The sequence below is a fragment of the Eleutherodactylus coqui genome, chromosome 4, assembly GCF_035609145.1.
Source record: "Eleutherodactylus coqui strain aEleCoq1 chromosome 4, aEleCoq1.hap1, whole genome shotgun sequence".
Taxonomy (NCBI): domain Eukaryota; kingdom Metazoa; phylum Chordata; class Amphibia; order Anura; family Eleutherodactylidae; genus Eleutherodactylus; species Eleutherodactylus coqui.
Genome location: NC_089840.1, coordinates 294,207,736 through 294,227,562, shown reverse-complemented (window position 1 = coordinate 294,227,562; position 19,827 = coordinate 294,207,736). Strand labels below are relative to the sequence as shown.

The 19,827-nt window shown below is 49.2% G+C and overlaps 1 protein-coding gene across 6 annotated transcripts in view; it reads right to left on the bottom strand.

Moving 5' to 3' along the window:
• ABLIM1 (actin binding LIM protein 1) overlaps window positions 1-19,827 on the bottom strand; it is a 509,502-nt gene that overhangs the window by 69,283 nt on the left and 420,392 nt on the right. For all 6 annotated transcript variants that reach the window (XM_066601408.1, XM_066601406.1, XM_066601404.1 and 3 more), the window contains 2 exons: window positions 12,499-12,625; window positions 12,170-12,263 (listed from right to left, as the gene is read on the bottom strand). In XM_066601408.1, the coding sequence (XP_066457505.1) occupies window positions 12,170-12,263; window positions 12,499-12,625 (221 nt within the window). The remainder of the gene's footprint in view (window positions 1-12,169; window positions 12,264-12,498; window positions 12,626-19,827) is intronic.

Below are 19,827 nucleotides of genomic sequence, written 5' to 3'. Positions count from 1 at the left end.
ACAAGATGTAACTCAGGAGCAGTACAGGATAAGTAATGTATGTACACAGTGAGTCCACCAGCAGAATAGTGAGTGCAGCTCTGGAGTATAATACAGCATGTAACTCAGGAGCAGTACAGGATAAGTAATGTATGTACACAGTGACTCCACCAGCAGAATAGTGAGTGCAGCTCTGGAGTATAATACAAGATGTAACTCAGGAGCAGTACAGGATAAGTAATGTATGTATACAGTGACTCCACCAGCAGAATAGTGAGTGCAGCTCTGGGGTATAATACAGGATGGAACTCAGGAGCAGTACAGGATAAGTAATGTATGTACACAGTGACTCCTCCAGCAGAATAGTGAGTGCAGCTCTGGAGTATAATGCAGGATGTAACTCAGGAGCAGTACAGGATAAGTAATGTATGTACACAGTGACTCCACCAGCAGAATAGTGAGTGCAGCTCTGGGGTATAATACAGGATGTAACTCAGGAGCAGTACAGGATAAGTAATGTATGTACACAGTGACTCCACCAGCAGAATAGTGAGTGCAGCTCTGGAGTATAATACAGGATGTAACTCAGGAGCAGTACAGGATAAGTAATGTATGTACACAGTGACTCCACCAGCAGAATAGTGAGTGCAGCTCTGGAGTATAATACAAGATGTAACTCAGGAGCAGTACAGGATAAGTAATGTATGTACACAGTGACTCCTCCAGCAGAATAGTGAGTGCAGCTCTGGAGTATAATGCAGGATGTAACTCAGGAGCAGTACATGATAAGTAATGTATGTACACAGTGACTCCACCAGCAGAATAGTGAGTGCAGCTCTGGGGTATAATACAGGATGTAACTCAGGAGCAGTACAGGATAAGTAATGTATGTACACAGTGACTCCACCAGCAGAATAGTGAGTGCAGCTCTGGAGTATAATACAGGATGTAACTCAGGAGCAGTACAGGATAAGTAATGTATGTACACCGTGACTCCACCAGCAGAATAGTGAGTTCAGCTCTGGAGTATAATACAGGATGCTTCTTAGGAGAACATAAGCATTAGGCAAGTAATCAGCATGGCAGCTTTCACCTCTTACCATTTCCTTGAATGGATTCATGTCTGGAGCGGGCACGGAGGTGACTGGCATCGGCCTCGGCTACATGGGAATGACTGTGGCCTCCACCTTGCATGTTCCTTGCTGATTAATCTCTGCACTGTCAAGTGTCCTTGTAAATCACAGAGTGCGCGGCCAAAGTGCTAAAAATTCTCTTGCAGTAAAGGTGCGCTTATTACGGGTTTGGTCCTCTAGGAGCGCCGCACCCACGCCAGCGAGTCATTATCCAGCTCACCTGCATCCTCCTACATTGTAACCTGACCGTGGTATAACACGGGACTCCTATGGAGCCGCCCCTTTACGTGTTCAATGTGAAGAAGAACCCAAGAGGATGATACATTGCCCCCATAGATAAGCGCCCCCTATGCTCCAGGACCCCCCAGAGACGCAGCATCACACGTTTTGTTCTAGACTCCTCTTATTATAGTCACGGTGCCTCCCACGAGCGCCTGCTCTGCAGTTCTGCACTGTCTGGGTCGCCCACCACCTGCAGCGCTGTTCATCCTGACCTTCTTGGTTCATAAACAAAATCCCAGAATGACAGTGAAGACTGACACGCCAGAATTCCATCTTGACTCATATATATATGGGTTGGAATTGTGGTTTATCTGATACAGAGCAGCTAATCTCCTGCAGTTACATGATACAATTCTGTCTGCAGCCACCACTAGGGGGAGCCTAGGAGATAACTGTATACTGTATATACATTAACCTCAGTAATAACCCAGTCATCTCCTGAGCTCCTCCTAGTGGTGGCTGTATATATCTATATATAACGGTAGTGAGGTCTTCTTAGTGATAACAGTACATATCTGTATGTAAACTTTCCCCTGGGGTGGTTGTATATGTGGTGAGCTCTTCCTAGTGAAGGCTGTATATACCAGTATACTGTTAGCTCCTCCTAGTTGTGGCTGTATATAATTAGCTCCCTCTAATGGTGGCTGTATACATTTGTGTACATTACGCTCCCCCTAGTGGTGGTTGTATATCTATGTATATAATGAGCTCCTTCTAGTGGTTGCTGCATATACCTGTAAACAGTTAGCTCCCCTAGTGATGGCTTCATATACCAGTATACAGTTAGCTGCCCCAGTGATGGCTCTATATACCAGTATACAGTTAGCTCCCCCTAGTGATGGCTTTATATATCTATATGCAGTGAGCTCCACCTAGTGGTGGCTGTAAGTATCAGTATGCACGGATTTTTCCCTAGTGGTGGCTGTATATCTCTGTATATAATGAGCCCCTTTCCAGTGGTGGCTGTGTGTGTGTATATATATATATATGTAAACAGTGAGCTGATGTTGGCTGCAGGCATAAGCTTTAAAGGGAACGGGCTATGAGTAATCAAAGTTATGGTGCCAATAGGGCAGGGACAAGGCGAGGTATTTTTATACTTACCCGCCTCCCGATGCCCGCGCTGTCAGCCCCAAAAGTCACCACGTGGACCGTGCAGCAGGCTCTGTGCGCACACTCACATAGAGATCAATAGGAGTGCATGCGCACAGCCTGGAGCTCAGAATCCGAAGCACGGTCTGCGCAATGACTTTACGGGCTGACAGCGCGGGCATCGGGAGGCGGGTAAGTATAAGAATACCTCCCTGGACTCCTGCCCTCGGAGCATTATAACTTAGCTTAAGGTGCTCATAGCCGGTAATCGGTTCTCTTTAATAGTATTACAGCATGTCCATTGCGTTCTGTGCTCCAGAGCTGCACTCTCCTGGCATTCCCTGCTTGTTCAGTGCCTGCTACAGTCTGTACAGTAATTATTACAGTCCGATCACATAATTGTTCTGTAGTTTAATGGGCAAAACTAAAATAAAAGCAGAAGACGCCCCAAATAATTACTGCCGTTCCAGTCCGCCAATCAGGGCGCTGTGATGTAACCCTTAACGATCAGACTGAGGTCACAGCTGCAGTCACCAAGTGAGCCGTTGTATAACAAGGCCCAGACTGCAACCTCAGCCGCGACTACATCTGCTGCCGGTGCCCAAAGCGCAGTAGTCATGAAACAGACTGCATAGACTTTTGCCATTATTCTGATAGGTCACATGACAGGTACGACACAGGCAGGTATACTATCCGCCAAGAATCAACCCCCGACATCACAGGCTGCCACCTCGCCATCACACCACCATCCCACAAGTTCCCATACAGACTTCTATGTTACTTAATGCCTCGTTGTCTTCTTACAAGTTGTAATCTCACCATTTTCATGCTCTCTGCTTACTGTCAGTGAATGGAAACATTCTTGTTTATACCCAGAGGCTGAAAATGTGTTCAGGCCTAATGCTTCTTACAGATGACGGGTTGTTACAATGTATCAGTGTGGACAATCCTCTGGGAGCTAAGCACATCAGCAGCACAAATCTCTTCCTGTCCTGATAGTTTGTTACAATGTATCAGTCCAGGAGTTTATCTAACAGGAGATCCGGAGGTTTTTCTCTTGCTCAGACTAGATACAACTGTAACAAGTCCTCAGCTGTGGGATGTATTAGGTGGGGACAGGTTTTCAACCTCAAGAGTTAAACAAGAGCATTTCTATTCACTGACAGCAAGCAGAATTCATGAGAATTGTGAAGAATTGAAAAACAAACTATAATAGAAAGATGCAGAACGTCGGCTCATGAGGGCGGAGCTTTACTGCATGGAAACAGGAAAAGACGTTTTAACCTTTTCATTACTGAATGTAAGGTCCGGTCCCACGTAAGTCACCGCGTGGCCGAGTCGCATCGGTAGTGATGCCAGTGTCTAATGAATTAGCTGCTCGCTAGCTGCAGGTCGTTAATGATTTTGCGGTTTGCCTGTGCAGCAATTAACAATAAACAGGCAGCATTCATTAGCACGCTGCGCAGACTAGGGGTACACAGGCGCCACAACCCAAACGCAACGTGGCTGCAACCGCTATGTGAGACTGTAGCATTAGAGCACATAGACAAGAGCGCCAGCTCACTGATTACATACTAAGTAAAAAGCCAATGATCCAGCAGAACGATGGCCCCCCAGCGCTGGATCACCAGACGTTCTCAGCCACCATCTTTCTATCCTCAAAACCTTTCTGTCTGCTGCCACCTAGTTCATACCAGCAGGAAAGATGACAGCTGCCGCCAACCTTCATTGGAGGGTCACCACTGCCAGCCCTCCAGCTAAAGGTTACTGCTGCCAGTGTCCTTGCGAGGGTGAGTACTGCAAGCCCTTTATCACGGGGCCAGCACCGCCAGCCCTTTATCACGGGGGCCAGCACTGCCAGCCCTTTATCACGGGGTCAGCACTGCCAGCCCTTTATCACGGGGGGCCAGCACTGCCAGCCCTTTATCACGGGGGGCCAGCACTGCCAGCCCTTTATCACGGGGGGCCAGCACTGCCAGCCCTTTATCACGGGGGGCCAGCACTGCCAGCCCTTTATCACGGGGGGCCAGCACTGCCAGCCCTTTATCACGGGGGGCCAGCACTGCCAGCCCTTTATCACGGGGGGCCAGCACTGCCAGCCCTTTATCACGGGGGGTCAGCACTGCCAGCCCTTTATCACGGGGGGTCAGCACTGCCAACCCTTTATCACGGGGGGTCAGCACTGCCAGCTGTTTATCACGGGGGGTCAGCACTGCCAGCCCTTTATCACGGGGGGTCAGCACTGCCAACCCTTTATCACGGGGGGTCAGCACTGCCAGCTGTTTATCACGGGGGGTCAGCACTGCCAGCCCTTTATCACGGGGGGTCAGCACTGCCAGCCCTTTATCACGGGGGGTCAGCACTGCCAGCCCTTTATTACGGGGGGCCAGCACTGCCAGCCCTTTATCACGGGAGCCAGCACTGCCAGCCCTTTATCACGGGGGTCAGCACTGCCAGCCCTTTATCATGGGGTCAGCACTGCCAGCCCTTTATCATGGGGTCAGCACTGCCAGCCCTTTATCATGGGGTCAGCACTGCCAGCCTCAGTATCCTGACACATATGCTGTAGGATTATTTGTGCCGGATAACCGGAAGTCCTGAGCTCAGATAACGGATTACTGGGAGCCCAGGTAACAGATTGGTAACAGTATACTGCATATAGTTATCTCCACCGCCCCTCCCCCGCACCGGTCATCCTTGTACAGGGCAGGTCAGAACAATTCGCTGGTCCAGGATACAATGTAACATCCAGAAGTAAACACTGCGATCGGCCCGTGGGAAATCTCCCGTAGAGAAGAGGCAGGAAATGGCCGCTTCTCAACTATTTCTGGTCCGTGTCCTGCAGGGGGCCCGAGGAAGGAGCCCGCAGCGCCGTTGCTATGGAGATGGGGGAGATAAGTGCACATATAGAAGCGAGATCTGCGAGCAGCTGCGGATCTGAGGATGAGGCTCACGATGAAGGAAGCGTCCGTCCGCAGTAAGAACCGCGCTGCAAAACCCACAACTCGTTTTGTTCTGAAGTTTTGTAAATATATAAAGTGTCCTCCGTCTGCAGAGAGTCGGGCGATCAGCGCCTCCCGGAGACGCCACTGTGCACCGCGGATCAGCGAGTCCCGGAGACGCCACCGCGCACCGCGGATCAGCGAGTCCCGGAGACGCCACCGCGCACCGCGGATCAGCGAGTCCCGGAGACGCCACCGCGCACCGCGGATCAGCGAGTCCCGGAGACGCCACCGTGCACTGCGGATCAGCGACGGCCAGACACACAACAACGCTTATCTCAAGGCTGACGTCACATTAACTTTTTGTAAAAACTGCGCCATTTTTGCTAAATACAGTTTTTGTCCTGAACTTTTATGGCAAAAAACCCGCTGCGTGTGATATCAGCCGCAGGTCAGCAGATTGCGGAAAGGCCGCGGGTCCGACGACCTCCATTGACTGTGCGGAATCCACACAGGATTGCAGCATGCTGCAATTTCTCCTCTGCGAGCGGAAAATCGCAATCGATTTACGCTCATGTAGAGGAAATCGCGATTTGCCATAGAATGCTATGGGTGGTGTTTGCTGCAGAATCCGAAGGCGGATGCCCACTCCGCATTCCGCAATGCAAATCCACCCGTGTGCAGGCGGCCTTCGGCAGCGTTTTCTTTCAAGCATTTTCTCAACAAAAAAAAACGCACGCGTGACCTAAAGCACCGCCGACAAAAGGAAAATCCCAGGTGCATTCAAAACATTGCACACGATTTTTCTGGCATTTTGCAAAAAAAAAAAAAGCCAAGAGAGCTCCCCCTGGAGGAAGCGTTGGAGCGTGCGCACATGGCAGAAATGCTGCAGGTTCTCACAATCCACAGCGTGGACGCAGCGTACACAGATCTGCGGTGGGCTTTGTCATTCTATGTTCCCACGTGACGGATTTCTGACGCAGGGGATCTTCTGCAGCAAATCTGTGCCAAAACCGTTTCATGCAGATCCACTGGGGAACCGAAGGACGAAAACTGCTGCAGATCCACAGCAAATCTCTATCCAAGAAGTGCGCCACGCGGGACCGCGCCCTATAAGCCCGCCACGCGGGAACTCGCCCTATAAGCCCGCCACGCGGGAACTCGCCCTATAAGCCCGCCACGCGGGAACTCGCCCTATAAGCCCGCCACGCGGGAACTCGCCCTATAAGCCCGCCATGCGGGAACTCACCCCACAGGTCCGCTACATGGTAGCATACCCTCACAGTGGATTTCATTCCTTGATGGGGAACAATCAGCAGCATTTCTGCACCAAATCCGTGGAAAGCTCCATTTGGTGCATATTTTGCCCCTGGGGATTCCCCTGCGAGCATACCTTCATACCTGTAGGCTGCGTTCACACAGTAACCTGCATCTGACAATTAAGACCTGGACATTCAAATCCGCAGTGAGATCCCCCGTAAGTAAAGTCGCTCGGAGAGGTTGCGTTTTGCCTCGTGTATCCTGACATAAGACATTGGGGGGCATTCCTGCTGCTCCCAGAAATATCAGGGGCTCCCCCAAAGTTGTCAGATGCGAGCTGTACATACAGGTGTCTATGATAAGTCCATGCTGCCATCTGGTGGTCAATTACTGAAAGTGCATTAAAAGTTCCATAAATCCTGTGCAACTTCTTATAACGCCAGATAGGAGTCGTCCAGCGCCCCCGCCTGACTATTAACCACTTCACGACCGCCTAATATAAAGTTATGTCCGGCGGTTGTGAAGGGTGTATGGAATGGGCTCCGCAGCGGAGTCCGCTCCATATCCGGCAGCTATAAATTGTTTCCGACAGCCACATTAATTTAGCCCTGATTGCAGCAGTTAACTCTTCAGATGCCACGTCAAAGCTGACCAGACGTATTAACAGTCAGCAGGAGGGAGGGAATCCTTCCTGCACCCTTGCCATGCGTAGATGCCCATCAAGTGCTGCCCATGGCAATATCAAAAATCACTCTAATCTGCAATACTGAAGTACTACAATATACATAACAAGCGATCAAATAATCGCAAGTTCAAGCCCCTTAAATAAAAGTGTAAAAAAAAGTAAAAAATAAATAAATAAAAAAAACTTTTAAAAATCAGAAACTTTAAAAAAACAAAACGTTTTTTCCCCCAGAAAAAATTGTAAACAAATAAAAACATCCCATATTTGGCATCGTCGCGTACGGAACAGTCTGAACTATTAAAACATTGACATATCACGATATTTGTCCCACGCGGTGACGGCGGTAAGACAAGCGCGTATTTTACCTGCATGAAAAAAAATCTGAAAATGTCCTATTATGGTTTGTGTTTCAGACCAGAATCGCCCATTAAGGTCAATGGGACGGCGTAACACGTAGCGAGCGCGTATGATACGGCGTATTTATGCATCAGCGCAGGAGACATCCATGGGATCCGCTTACTTTTTTTGCGCATGTGAAAACGCACACAGTTATCGGTCCGTGAAAACGCTGCATATCCATCGACTGAAACTGCATCCGCCCGTGTGAATGAGCGCTACATGTAACCCCTCCGTACACGGCTCTGGGGCTCACTGCTCTATGGGGGGGGGGTTCTCCCCTTCCTCCTCCTTAGCTTCCTACCTTGGAGGGTGCCCGGGTAAGGCTGGCAGAGCTATGTCACCATCTGCGAGTTGTTGTGGAGGTGTGCCGGAGCTCAGAATCCAAGATGGCCCCCGCTCCCTGTGCTGGTGCCGCCCGTTCCCCTCTGCCAAGCACTGGTTTCGGGGAAGGTGGAGAGCCGTTCCTTCTGGGTCCAGACCTTGTTATGGGCCACATAAAGTGAGGCGGGGGCCGGATTCGTCCCGCGGGCCTGGAGTTTGACTGATCCGTAAAAAACTAAAAACCTTGGTTTCCGTTAAAGTTTGGCGTGTTTTTTCTGTTTTTGCATTTACGGGATTGTAGACGGATCGGATAAAAACGGAAACCTGAAAGCAGTTGTGAACGGAGCGTCAGACTGCAGCGTCTTCGTATTAATACGCCGGGAGATCACCAGACCGGACACATTATAACAACGGACTCTCAAACCGGTTTTGGGGGTCAGTAACACTCAGAAGCAGGAAAAGTGCGCAGCGGGCGGACAGGAAGTCGTAGAAATGAAATAATTGAGAAGCCAATAACATAACATGTGAAGGGACTGCCGGAGGATCCGCCGCACGCCGCAGTGATGCTCTCAGCCGCGTGATGTGAACGTTGCACAATATCCCCCCCCCCTACAAATATCTGAAGCTTCAATTAAATTGCGCAACTTCAACTTATGACATTTGATATTCAGCCGCCAGAAGTGCGGAGGAGCCCAGAAATCCCCACAGCAACCAAATAACATTCAGTAAATCTCCGGCGCGGGTCGGAAGGCCAGACTGTCCTACAAATATCAGGAGCGGGGCCAGTAGATGAGGACAATGGAGAGCGGGGGAGGGGTGATGTCACCCACATCACGGTCTACAAAAACATGGAGCAATGAACGTGAGATACACAGAGAAGAAGAGGCTTATTATGGGTTAGCAGCAGATAACAGAAGAGAATAGCATCACACAGCAAAATATCGTAATGGGGTTGTCCAGTTGTAAACTACTGGTGGCCAATCCGTAGAACAGTCCATCAAGAGTAGATCAACGGGGGTCTGCTGCCCGGGATGCCCACCAATCCACTCTTTGCTGGGCCACTGCACTCATACACTGATATGATTTCTGCAGGAGGCAGACTGCTCTGTTCCCGCTGCAGTGGCCAGACTTGGTATTGCAGGCAATGTTCCCATTGAATTATTGAATTGAATGGGAGCTGTACATGTAATACCAAGCCTGACCACTGCAGTGGAAACGGAGCAATCAGCTGCCTGCAGAAATCAGCTCAGTGCTCCAGCACACTAGACCAGCTGGTTAGAGGGCATCCAGGATGGCAGACCCCACCGATTTACTATTGGGCTTACTATTCATGCTAAGAACCCACAGATTGCTGGACTGAAGGGGGTAGGAGCTCTGGGCCCTTCAATTGTCATCGGCTCCTCTTGGCAGTTGATGAATGCAAATGGGTCTATAGAAGTCTATGCGTTCATCCTCAGCTGCCGAGAGGAACTGACAGGCAATGATGACAGCTGAAGGGGCACAGCTCTTGGGTGAGCCCCTTCATTCCAGCGATTGGTGGGGGTCTCAGCATTGGGGTCCCCACTGATCAAAGCTTTTGCCATGATACTCTAACATGTCAAAAGTTTCTTAAAAGTGCAATTACTCTCTAAGCTGGGATCATGAATAGCGCAGCAGAAGTGATGTGAAGTTCAGGGTCTGTGGGAAGCTGCGGGACATTCTCAGAACATTAACCCCTACAGTTTACCCCCCACAGAGCGCGTTCTGCCAGAAAAGTACATTACAGTTTTGGATGAACTGCGCTCATTAACCTTAAACAGCTGTAGCTCCAGTTGTATACAAGCTACTGGCATACTTTTGGTGTCAAGAACCAAAGCTACAGCAGTTTGAAGTGGGGTTGGGAAGCTGTGCAAAGGGGTCTGAGCAGGTAGTAAAGAAGATCTGTGAGTCTGCTATCTACGTAGCATGGTGGTGCAGGAAAACGTCACTTGTGTACGACCACGTTCAAAAGAATGGGGTCCATATTGGTGCATCTTGCAACGCACATCCCAGAGGTGGGGTAACTTTACTTTATGCTATCCTTCCTTATCAATCAGAGACCATATTTGCTCTCTGATTGTCACATGTGGGGTTTTCCCCAGAAGAAGAGTGAAAGGAAGAACACTTGCTCAGCTAAATCAGTCCTATATGCCATTTAACGTTGCAAATGCTCCGGCCATTGCTGCCTGCGGCATCTAAATGTTTTTACAGAAAAAAATATGTTTTTTCCCCCCTTACAGAATACTTTTAATACTAAAAAAAAAAAAACACTGAAAAAAATACACGTAATTAGTATCATCACATCTGTAACATCTGGTACTGGTAGATTATCAGCTCAGTAAACAGCCGTGTCCTGTTTATCTCACTTCCCCAAAACAGAAATAAAAAGTCAGCAAAAAGTCAAATATCGTCCGCCTCGAAATGGTACCAATAAAACTACAAGTCATCCTGGAACAAGCAAGCCCCCATACAGCTTTGTCAGCGGACAACTGAAACCTGTGAAACCCTAAAAAGAGGGTCTAAAACCCCAGCATGGGGCGCCACACAAAATAATAAATATTTCTTTTAAACAAAAGGTTTTTATGTTGCGCAAAAGTAATAAAACCTCCATAAATGTGGTTCTGTCATCATTGACCCATAGAATAGGGCTATATTTACACTGGAGAGCGACATATGGGGCTGTGAATGACGGCCCCATATCGCGCTCCCCACCATGTGAATTCCCCGTGGATGCGAGCCGTTTTTACGTCACAACAGCCTCCATCACTTCGGGGAGCAGGGATCCTGCGGCGCGGCTGTTGTCAATGGGAGATCCTGCATCGCGGTCACCTAGCACATGGTGCGATGCTGCTGCCGGCCCCATTGAAAGCAATGGGTGCTGCGATGTGAGAGCGCGCAGGCAGATAGATCATGCCACGATTTGTTTCCCACGTAGCATCGCAGTGCAGGAGACGACCACATTCAAAAGAATGGGCTCCATATTGGTGCATCTTGCAACGCACAAATCTCGCAGGATTTTCTTGTCCGTGTGAAGCGGGCCTAAGGCTAGTTTCATACAGCAATTGCGGTACTGCCGCGGGAAAATCGCAACTTTTTTTTTGCGATTTTTGAGCTTCAGCGCTTTTTCTCACAAAACCATTCCTGCCGCCTGCGATTTTAGGAGTCAATAGGAGTTTCTAATGTTAAAATTGCATCGCACGGAAATCCCAAGTGGGTGCTTTTCAATCCGGTAAAGTGGAGGCTCCATAGGGAAACGTGGGAGATGTAAAAAAAAACACAGAAAGACAGAGCGTGCCGTGATTTTTTTTTCTCGCAACATCGCATGAGTGAAATCATCTCAAATGTGAAGAAAACCATGGAAAATCATTGATTGCATAATTCTGCGTTTTTACTCTCGCATTGCGCAATTTTATCACCCGTGTAAAACCGCCCTAAGGGCTCCTTCACACCAGCAAATGGGATTTTGCCGTGAGAAAGTTGCAGCAAAATCGTGTTTTTTTTCCAGTGATTTTTAAACATCAGCGATGTCTTTTCTTGCAGAAGCATCGCTGCCCCTTGGGATTTTCTCGCGTGTTTTTGCCATTTTTTTTAGCGCAAAAGTCAATAGGACTTTCTAATGTTAAAAGCGTATTGCATCGCATGAAAATTGCAAGATTGTGCTTTGCGATGCGATAAAAAGGAGGCTCCATAGGGAAACATGGGAGATGGAAAAATGCACAGTGCAGAAATATAAGGCATGCTGTTTTTTTTTTTTTGTGAAAACATCAGAAATGTGAAGGAAACCATTGAAAATCATTGGTTTCATAATTCTGCGTTTTCACTCACTCTCGCATGGCGTCCTGCAGCGTCGGATTATATATAAAGGGGGATCGCGCAGTGAGCTCTCATCATTCTTTCTGTACATTATGTGGCACCAATGAAAACTACAACTCATCCTGCAAACATCAAGCCCTTGTACAGCGATGGAGAAATAAAGGGGGGAGGAAAACATGAAAATGGTAAAAAAAAAAGGGCTGCGTCATTAAGGGGTTAAGGAAAGCTAAAAGAAGCTGCGTTACCTCCAGAACCTTCCCGGTGATGAACTGGTGGCACGCCTCACACTTCACCCCAAAGAGCACCTGGTAGTCCTTCTCACAGTACGGAGACCCGTCCCTGCAGGGAGCAAGACAAAAGTGATATCAGTAAGGTCATCCCTAGGGGGCGGGGCTGTGATCAGTGATGTCATCACCAGGGGGTGGGGCTAAGACTACCTCTCAGACAGGATATACAGGCTGGTGTTTAGCAGTAGTAGATGATGCTACTGTAATAAAAAGGGTTTGGCGGAGCTTATAAACAAGCGGGTGATGGGTGGAGTCATCCAGGTCACATGATCATATAATCTCCTTACTTGCTGATATATTCTCCGGTCAGCACTTTCCCGCAGGATTTACATTTGAAGCACCCCAGGTGCCACTGCTTGTCCAGCGCCAGTAACGCTTGTCCGTTCTTGATGTCTCTGCCGCAGCCCGAGCAGCCTGCAACGCAAAGAGGAGAGAAAATTAGGACATCTGACAAAATCTGCAAGAACCTGAAACACACAGAGCTCCAAACCCTCTGCACAGATGTAGAATCATGATAACATTCCGTCCACCTACAGCCACCACTAGAGGGAGCTCTGGAGATGACTGGATATTATTATATATACACACACACTATATCTGTGGTTATATATCAGTACAATGAGCTCCCTCGAATGGTCGCTGTGTATATATATATCTGTATACATGAAGCTTGCCCTAGTGATGGAGATATATGGATGCACAGAAACTCTATACACATCTATATACCCCAATAATATATTCAGGGTGACCCTAGTGGTGGCTGTATAAATCTATATACAAGGATCTCCCCCTAGTGTTGGCTATATAAGTCTATATACAAAGAGCTCCCCCTAGTGGTGGCTGTATAAATCTATACACAAGGAGCTCCCCCTAGTGGTGGCTGTATAAATCTATATACAAGGAGCTCCCCCTAGTGGTGGCTGTATAAATCTATATACAAGGAGCTCCCCCTAGTGGTGGCTGTATAAATCTATATACAAGGAGCTCTCCCCAGTGGTGGCTGTATAAATCTATATACAAGGAGCTCCCCCTAGTGGTGCCTGTATAAATCTATATACAAGGAGCTCCCCCTAGTGGTGGCTCTATAAATCTATATACAAGGAGCTCCCCCCAGTGGTGGATGTATAGGTCTATATACAAGGAGCTCCCCCTAGTGGTGGCTGTATAAATCTATATACAAGGAGCTCCCGCTAGTGGTGGCTGTATAGGTCTATATTCAAGGAGCTCCCCCCAGTGTTGGCTGTATAAATCTATATACAAGGAGCTCCCCCTAGTGGTGGCTGTATAACTCTATATACAAGGAGCTCCCCCCAGTGGTGGCTCTATAAATCTATATACAAGGAGCTCCCCCCAGTGGTGGCTCTATAAATCTATATACAAGGAGCTCCCCCCAGTGGTGGCTCTATAAATCTATATACAAGGAGCTCCCCCTAGTGGTGGCTGTATAAATCTATATACAAGGAGCTCCCCCCAGTGGTGGATGTATAAATCTATATACAAGGAGCTCTCCCCAGTGGTGGCTGTATAAATCTATATACAAGGAGCTCTCCCCAGTGGTGGCTGTATAAATCTATATACAAGGAGCTCCCCCCAGTGGTGGCTCTATAAATCTATATACAAGGAGCTCCCCCTAGTGGTGGCTGTATAAATCTATATACAAGGAGCTCCCCCCAGTGGTGGATGTATAAATCTATATACAAGGAGCTCTCCCCAGTGGTGGCTGTATAAATCTATATACAAGGAGCTCCCCCTAGTGGTGGCTGTATAACTCTATATACAAGGAGCTCCCCCTAGTGGTGACTGTATAAATCTATATACAAGGAGCTCTCCCCAGTGGTGACTGTATAAATCTATATACAAGGAGCTCCCCCTAGTGGCGGCTGCAGGATGAATTTAGGGAAAGTAAACACAAGCAGACTGAAGTGCCTTCACTCTGGTAACAACTAGTCGACCCAATGCACTTTTACAATTTTCCGCTCAAACACACCAAAGATTTGCGATTGCGGGTTCAACTTCCTAAATCAGTCGCACGGGAAGGTTTATACGCTGCGACGCTGGAAAGCAATATTCAACATTACTCAAGCTTGTATCCGCTATGGCAGGATGTGAAGCCACTAGAAGGAGCAGCGTCTGCAGCACAGAGTATTTGAGGAAAGCAGTGAAAGAGGTCACAGACAGGGCCTCCAGCAGGAGTAGCTGCAACAATACCAGATATGTCCACAAGATGGCAGCGCTGCACTCTTGGGTCAGCAGAGCCAAAACTGTGTGATTGTGGGCGCAGTGACTGCCAGATCAGGTGCAGGACGGGCGCAGTGAGTGCCAGAAGAATTCATTCCAACAGCTTCGGACATTTGGAAAAGTTTGGCAAAAGATGCGAGTGACATCACTGCTTAGGACCGGCCATTCTGGAGTTGGGGAAAGTTGGGTGACGACCCATTACAGTTTTTTTGGTGGCCATATTGGTTGTCACTCAGCTTTACAGAAGCATCCCCCCTCCCCAAAGCATCTGGCCCATTAACCCCTCTGCTCCCAGCACATGTGAAGCGGCTGCTGTGGAATTAATATGGCGGGCACATATGGGGGGGGGGGGTGTCCTCGGCCACTTTTCCCGCCCCGATTCCCGATATCGTACTATGTATTGGCCGTATTGTAAAATCAAGCTGCTGGACTTCGATGCAAAATATGTGCCAGGGGCCCCAATTATTACGCGACCGCACAGCACGGGGCAGGGGGCGCACACGGACGCTCGTTACGTGTTTTTGCGGTCGTTTAATGTCCCTGCGCAGATACGATACAATGGATGATTATTTGCACGCTGATGGTCTCAGGGTTTAATCCCCTCCCCCTCATGCTGACTGGAGCGGCGACTTCCCAGCGCAGCGGTCGGCCGCGGTGACCAGATCTGCTGTGACATGTTCCCTCTGTGTCCGCGTCTGACTGTCACATTGCGTTTGACACGAGACATTCGGCCGCGGTTTGTGTCCGTCATCGTCTGACTGCACGCATTAATACCAGAGCTGCGCTGGGGGCGCCCATTTAATGAGAGGGCTGCGGGGCGGCATTACAGCCGCTGGTCAGTGATATAGCGGGAGGGGAGGAAGAAAATAACCCCCAATCTCCGGGTTTACCAGGCAGCTGAGTTGTGAGTGCAGCTCTGGGTTTGACTAGAGTAGAAAACACGATGAAACAGAACTCTGTCTGCAGATCGGGATAGAAGAGCTGATATTACAGATATGTGACTGCAGCTCTGGTTGGGAATAGAGTACAAGACCTGATGTAACAGAGCTGTCAATGTCACACAACTGACTGCCGCTTTGGTTGTGAATGGAGTAAAAGACATGAACTTCTCAATGCAGCTCTGGATGTGACTGGAGTACAAGATCTGATGTAACAGGATTGTGACTGCAGCTCTGGATGTGAATTAAGTAAAATACCTGAGGTTATAGATTTGCGATTACAGCTCTAGATGTGACTGGAGTATAAAACATACTGTACCAGAATTGTGATTACAGCTCTAGATGTGACTGGAGTATAATTGTGCAACAAAACTGCAGTTCTGTATGTAACTGGAGCATAAAACATACTGTAACTGAATTGTGATTGCAGCTCTGGATTTGACTGGAGTAGAAGACAGATGTAACAGAATTCTTTCTGCAGATCTGGGTGTGTCTGGAGAACAAGAGCTCTGGATGGGAATGGCGTTCAACAACTGATGTAACAGAACTATGGCCACAGCTCCGGATGTGACTGGACTAATTATGTCACAAAACGGATTGTGAATGAGTAAAATGCATGAGGTTACAGATTTCTGACTGCAGCTCTGGATGTGACTGGAGCATAAGACCTGATGTAGCTCAGGATTAGGACAAGACCAGCAGGAGTCCCAGTTGCACACGTTTAGATTGCGGTTTGTATAGAGGGTGCGCTTCCCCTTTAAAGATGGGTTGATATTTGGGGGACGGCAGCGACACGGTAATCAGTCTTAGTTTGATGGCGAGTTAGCAGCTGACGAGAGGCTGGAGCGACGGAGCGCAGAAGTCGTTAGATGGCGGCCAGCTCCTGTGCGAGGACGCTGTCCGACAACAGATGGCGGAGCCGCGCCTCATATGTTCATCGCAAGCGATCCAGGAGAATTCATGGACTTTGCCTAAAATGAGGGGACAGCTCCACGGAGGACGCAAACACCACGAGAGCCGCGACGCCATAAGTATGTGCACCCTAGCAGCACTTACAGTAACAGTTAACCCTTGCGGTGAGGTGTAGCAGTGTTTTAACAATGCGGCACAGAGATGCGCGGTTCTAGTGAGCGCCGAAATCGCCACCATTTTTTAAGCTGTAACGTGCTCAGTGGTGAAAAAAACGCGATAAACACGGACGCCGCACGCCGCCACCATTACTAAGACCGCCCATAGACATAAGATGACAGCTGTTCAGCTTCGACAGTCAGACATGTGACACGTCAATGGCGTCAGTAAAGAGTCCCCGGGGGGCTGCTCTGGGGGACAGTAATGAGGATGTAACCAGCGCTCGGACCGCGCCGAAGGTGGAGAATGAATCTCCCAATGGCATCTTTATGTCAGATCTTTCTATTAATCTGGACACGATGATGTTGATTGTAGACTGGTTGCTAGGCACCAGGCGCCTAGCAACATCATATGGATACAGTGAAGCAACTAGACTGTCAGACAGGAATCAGCGGTGCTGGATTGTCCTGTAGAGTCTGTAGAAAAGGGGAGGGGCACCAATCAGAAAGGGGAGGAGCACCAGAGAACGGAGGGGGCGGGAACCCAAATAGAGAACAGGAAGGACACTAATGAGAAAGGGGAGGAGCACCAGAGAACGGAGGAGTCGGGAACCCAAACAGAGAACAGGAGGGACACTAATGAGAAAGGGGAGGAGCACCAGAGAACGGAGGGGGCGGGAACCCAAACAGAGAACAGGAGGGACACTAATAAGAAAGTGGAGAAGCACCAGAGAACGGAGAGGGGGCGGGAACCCAAACAGAGAACAGGAGGGACACTAATGAGAAAGGGGAGGAGCACGAGAGAACGGAGGGGGCGGGAACCCAAACAGAGAACAGGAGGGACACTAATGAGAAAGGGGAGGAGCACGAGAGAACGGAGGGGGCGGGAACCCAAACAGAAAACAGGAGGGACACTAATGAGAAAGGGGAGGAGCACGAGAGAACGGAGGGGGCGGGAACCCAAACAGAGAACAGGAGGGACACTAATGAGAAAGGGGAGGAGCACCAGAGAACGGAGGGGGCGGGAACACAGAGAACAGGAGGGACACTAATAAGAAAGGGGAGCGGCACCAGAAAACGGAGGGGACGGGAACCCAAACAGAGAACAGGAGGGACACTAATGAGAAAGGGGAGGAGCACCAGAGAACGGAGGGGGCGGGAACCCAAATAGAGAACAGGAGAGACACCAACCAGAATGGGGAGGAAGACCAGAGGAACGGAGGGGGAGGGAACACAAACAGAGAATGGGAGGGGCACTAATCAGAAAGGGGAGGAGCAGGAGAGAAGAGGATGAGATTCATGCAGAGAACGGGCTCACTCACACGCACGTATGTGCTCCGCCTATGTACGTGCGTATTCGCTGCGTATGTTCAATCCCTATAGCCTATATTGGTGCGCATGAAGCGCGTAATTCTTTAATGCGCACGACTCAATAGAATCCAATGGGCATTTAACACCGCCGTGAAAATATGTGAGCGAGAAACAGCAGAGAAGAGAGAAAGGAAAGCGCAGAACAGGAAGGGCGCAGCTGAGAACGAGAGGAGCAGCAAATAAAGAAGGGAAGGAGCATCAATCCTCAGAGTAGGAGAACAGCAGAGAGGATCAAGAAGAACACAGAAGGGGAGGAGCAGCAGAGAAGAGAAACATGCAGAGAAAAAGAGAAGAGCACCTGGCAGCAGAGATGGGGAGGAGCAGCAGAGAAGGGGAGGAGCATGAAACAAAGAAGAGGAAGAGCACCAGACAGCAGAGAAGATCAAGAAGAACACAGAAGGGGAGGAGCAGCAGAGAAGAGAGAAAGGAAAGCGCAGAACTGGAAGGGCAGGGAGCAGCTGAGAATGGGAGGAGCAGCAAATAAAGAAGGGGAGGAGCATCAATCCTCAGAGTAGGAGAACAGCAGAGAGGATCAAGAAGAACACAGAAGGGGAGGAGCAGTATAGAAGAGAAACATGCAGAGGAAAAGAGAAGAGCACCTGGCAGCAAAGATGGGGAGGAGCAGCAGAGAAGGGGAGGAGCATGAAACACAGAAGAGAAGAGCACCAGACAGCAGAAAAGGTGAGAAGCATGAAACAAACAAGAGGAAGAGCACCAGACAGCAGAGAAGGGGAGGGGCATGAAACAAAGAAGAGGAAGAGCACCAGACAGCAGAGAAGGGGAGAGGCATGAAACAAACAAGAGGAAGAGCACCAGACAGCAAAAAGGGTGAGGAGCATGAAACAAAGAAGAGGAAGAGCACCAGACAGCAGAGAAGGGGAGGAGCAGCAGAGAAGGGGAGGAGCATGAAACAAAGAAGAGGAAGAGCACCAGACAGCAGAGAAGGGGAGGAGCATGAAACAAAGAAGAGGAAGAGCACCAGACAGCAGAGAAGGGGAGGAGCATGAAACAAAGAAGAGGAAGAGCACCAGACAGCAGAGAAGGGGAGGAGCAGCAGAGAAGGGGAGGAGCATGAAACAAAGAAGAGAAAGAGCACCAGACAGCAGAGAAGGTGAGGAGCATGAAACAAAGAAGAGGAAGAGCTGCAGACAGCAGAGAAGGGGAGAAGCAACAGAGAAGGGGAGGGGCATGAAACAAAGAAGAGGAAGAGCACCAGAGAGCAGATAAGAGGAAGAGCATGAAACAAAGAAGAGGAAGAGCACCAGACAGCAGAGAAGGGGAGGAGCATGAAACAAAGAAGAGGAAGAGCACCAGACAGCAGAGAAGGGGAGGAGGATAAAACAAAGAAGAGGAAGAGCACCAGACAGCAGAGAAAGGGAGGGACATGAAACAAAGAAGAGAAAGAGCACCAGACAGCAGAGAAGGGGAGGGGCATGAAACAAAGAAGAGGAAGAGCACCAGACAGCAGAGAAGGGGAGAGGCATGAAACAAAGAAGAGGAAGAGCACCAGACAGCAGAGAAAGGGAGGAGCATGAAACAAAGAAGAGGAAGAGCACCAGACAGCAGAGAAGGGGAGGAGCAGCAGAGAAGGGGAGGAGCATGAAACAAAGAAGAGGAAGAGCACCAGACAGCAGAGAAGGGGAGGAGCATGAAACAAAGAAGAGGAAGAGCACTAGACAGCAGAGAAGGGGAGGAGCAGCAGAGAAGGGGAGGAGCATGAAACAAAGAAGAGAAAGAGCACCAGACAGCAGAGAAGGTGAGGAGCATGAAACAAAGAAGAGGAAGAGCTGCAGACAGCAGAGAAGAGGAGGAGCATGAAACAAAGAAGAGAAAGAGCACCAGACAGCAGAGAAGGGGAGGAGCATGAAACAAAGAAGAGGAAGAGCACCAGACAGCAGAGAAGGGGAGGAGCATGAAACAAAGAAGAGGAAGAGCACCAGACAGCAGAGAAGGGTAGGAGCATGAAACAAAGAAGAGGAAGAGCACCAGACAGCAGAGAAGG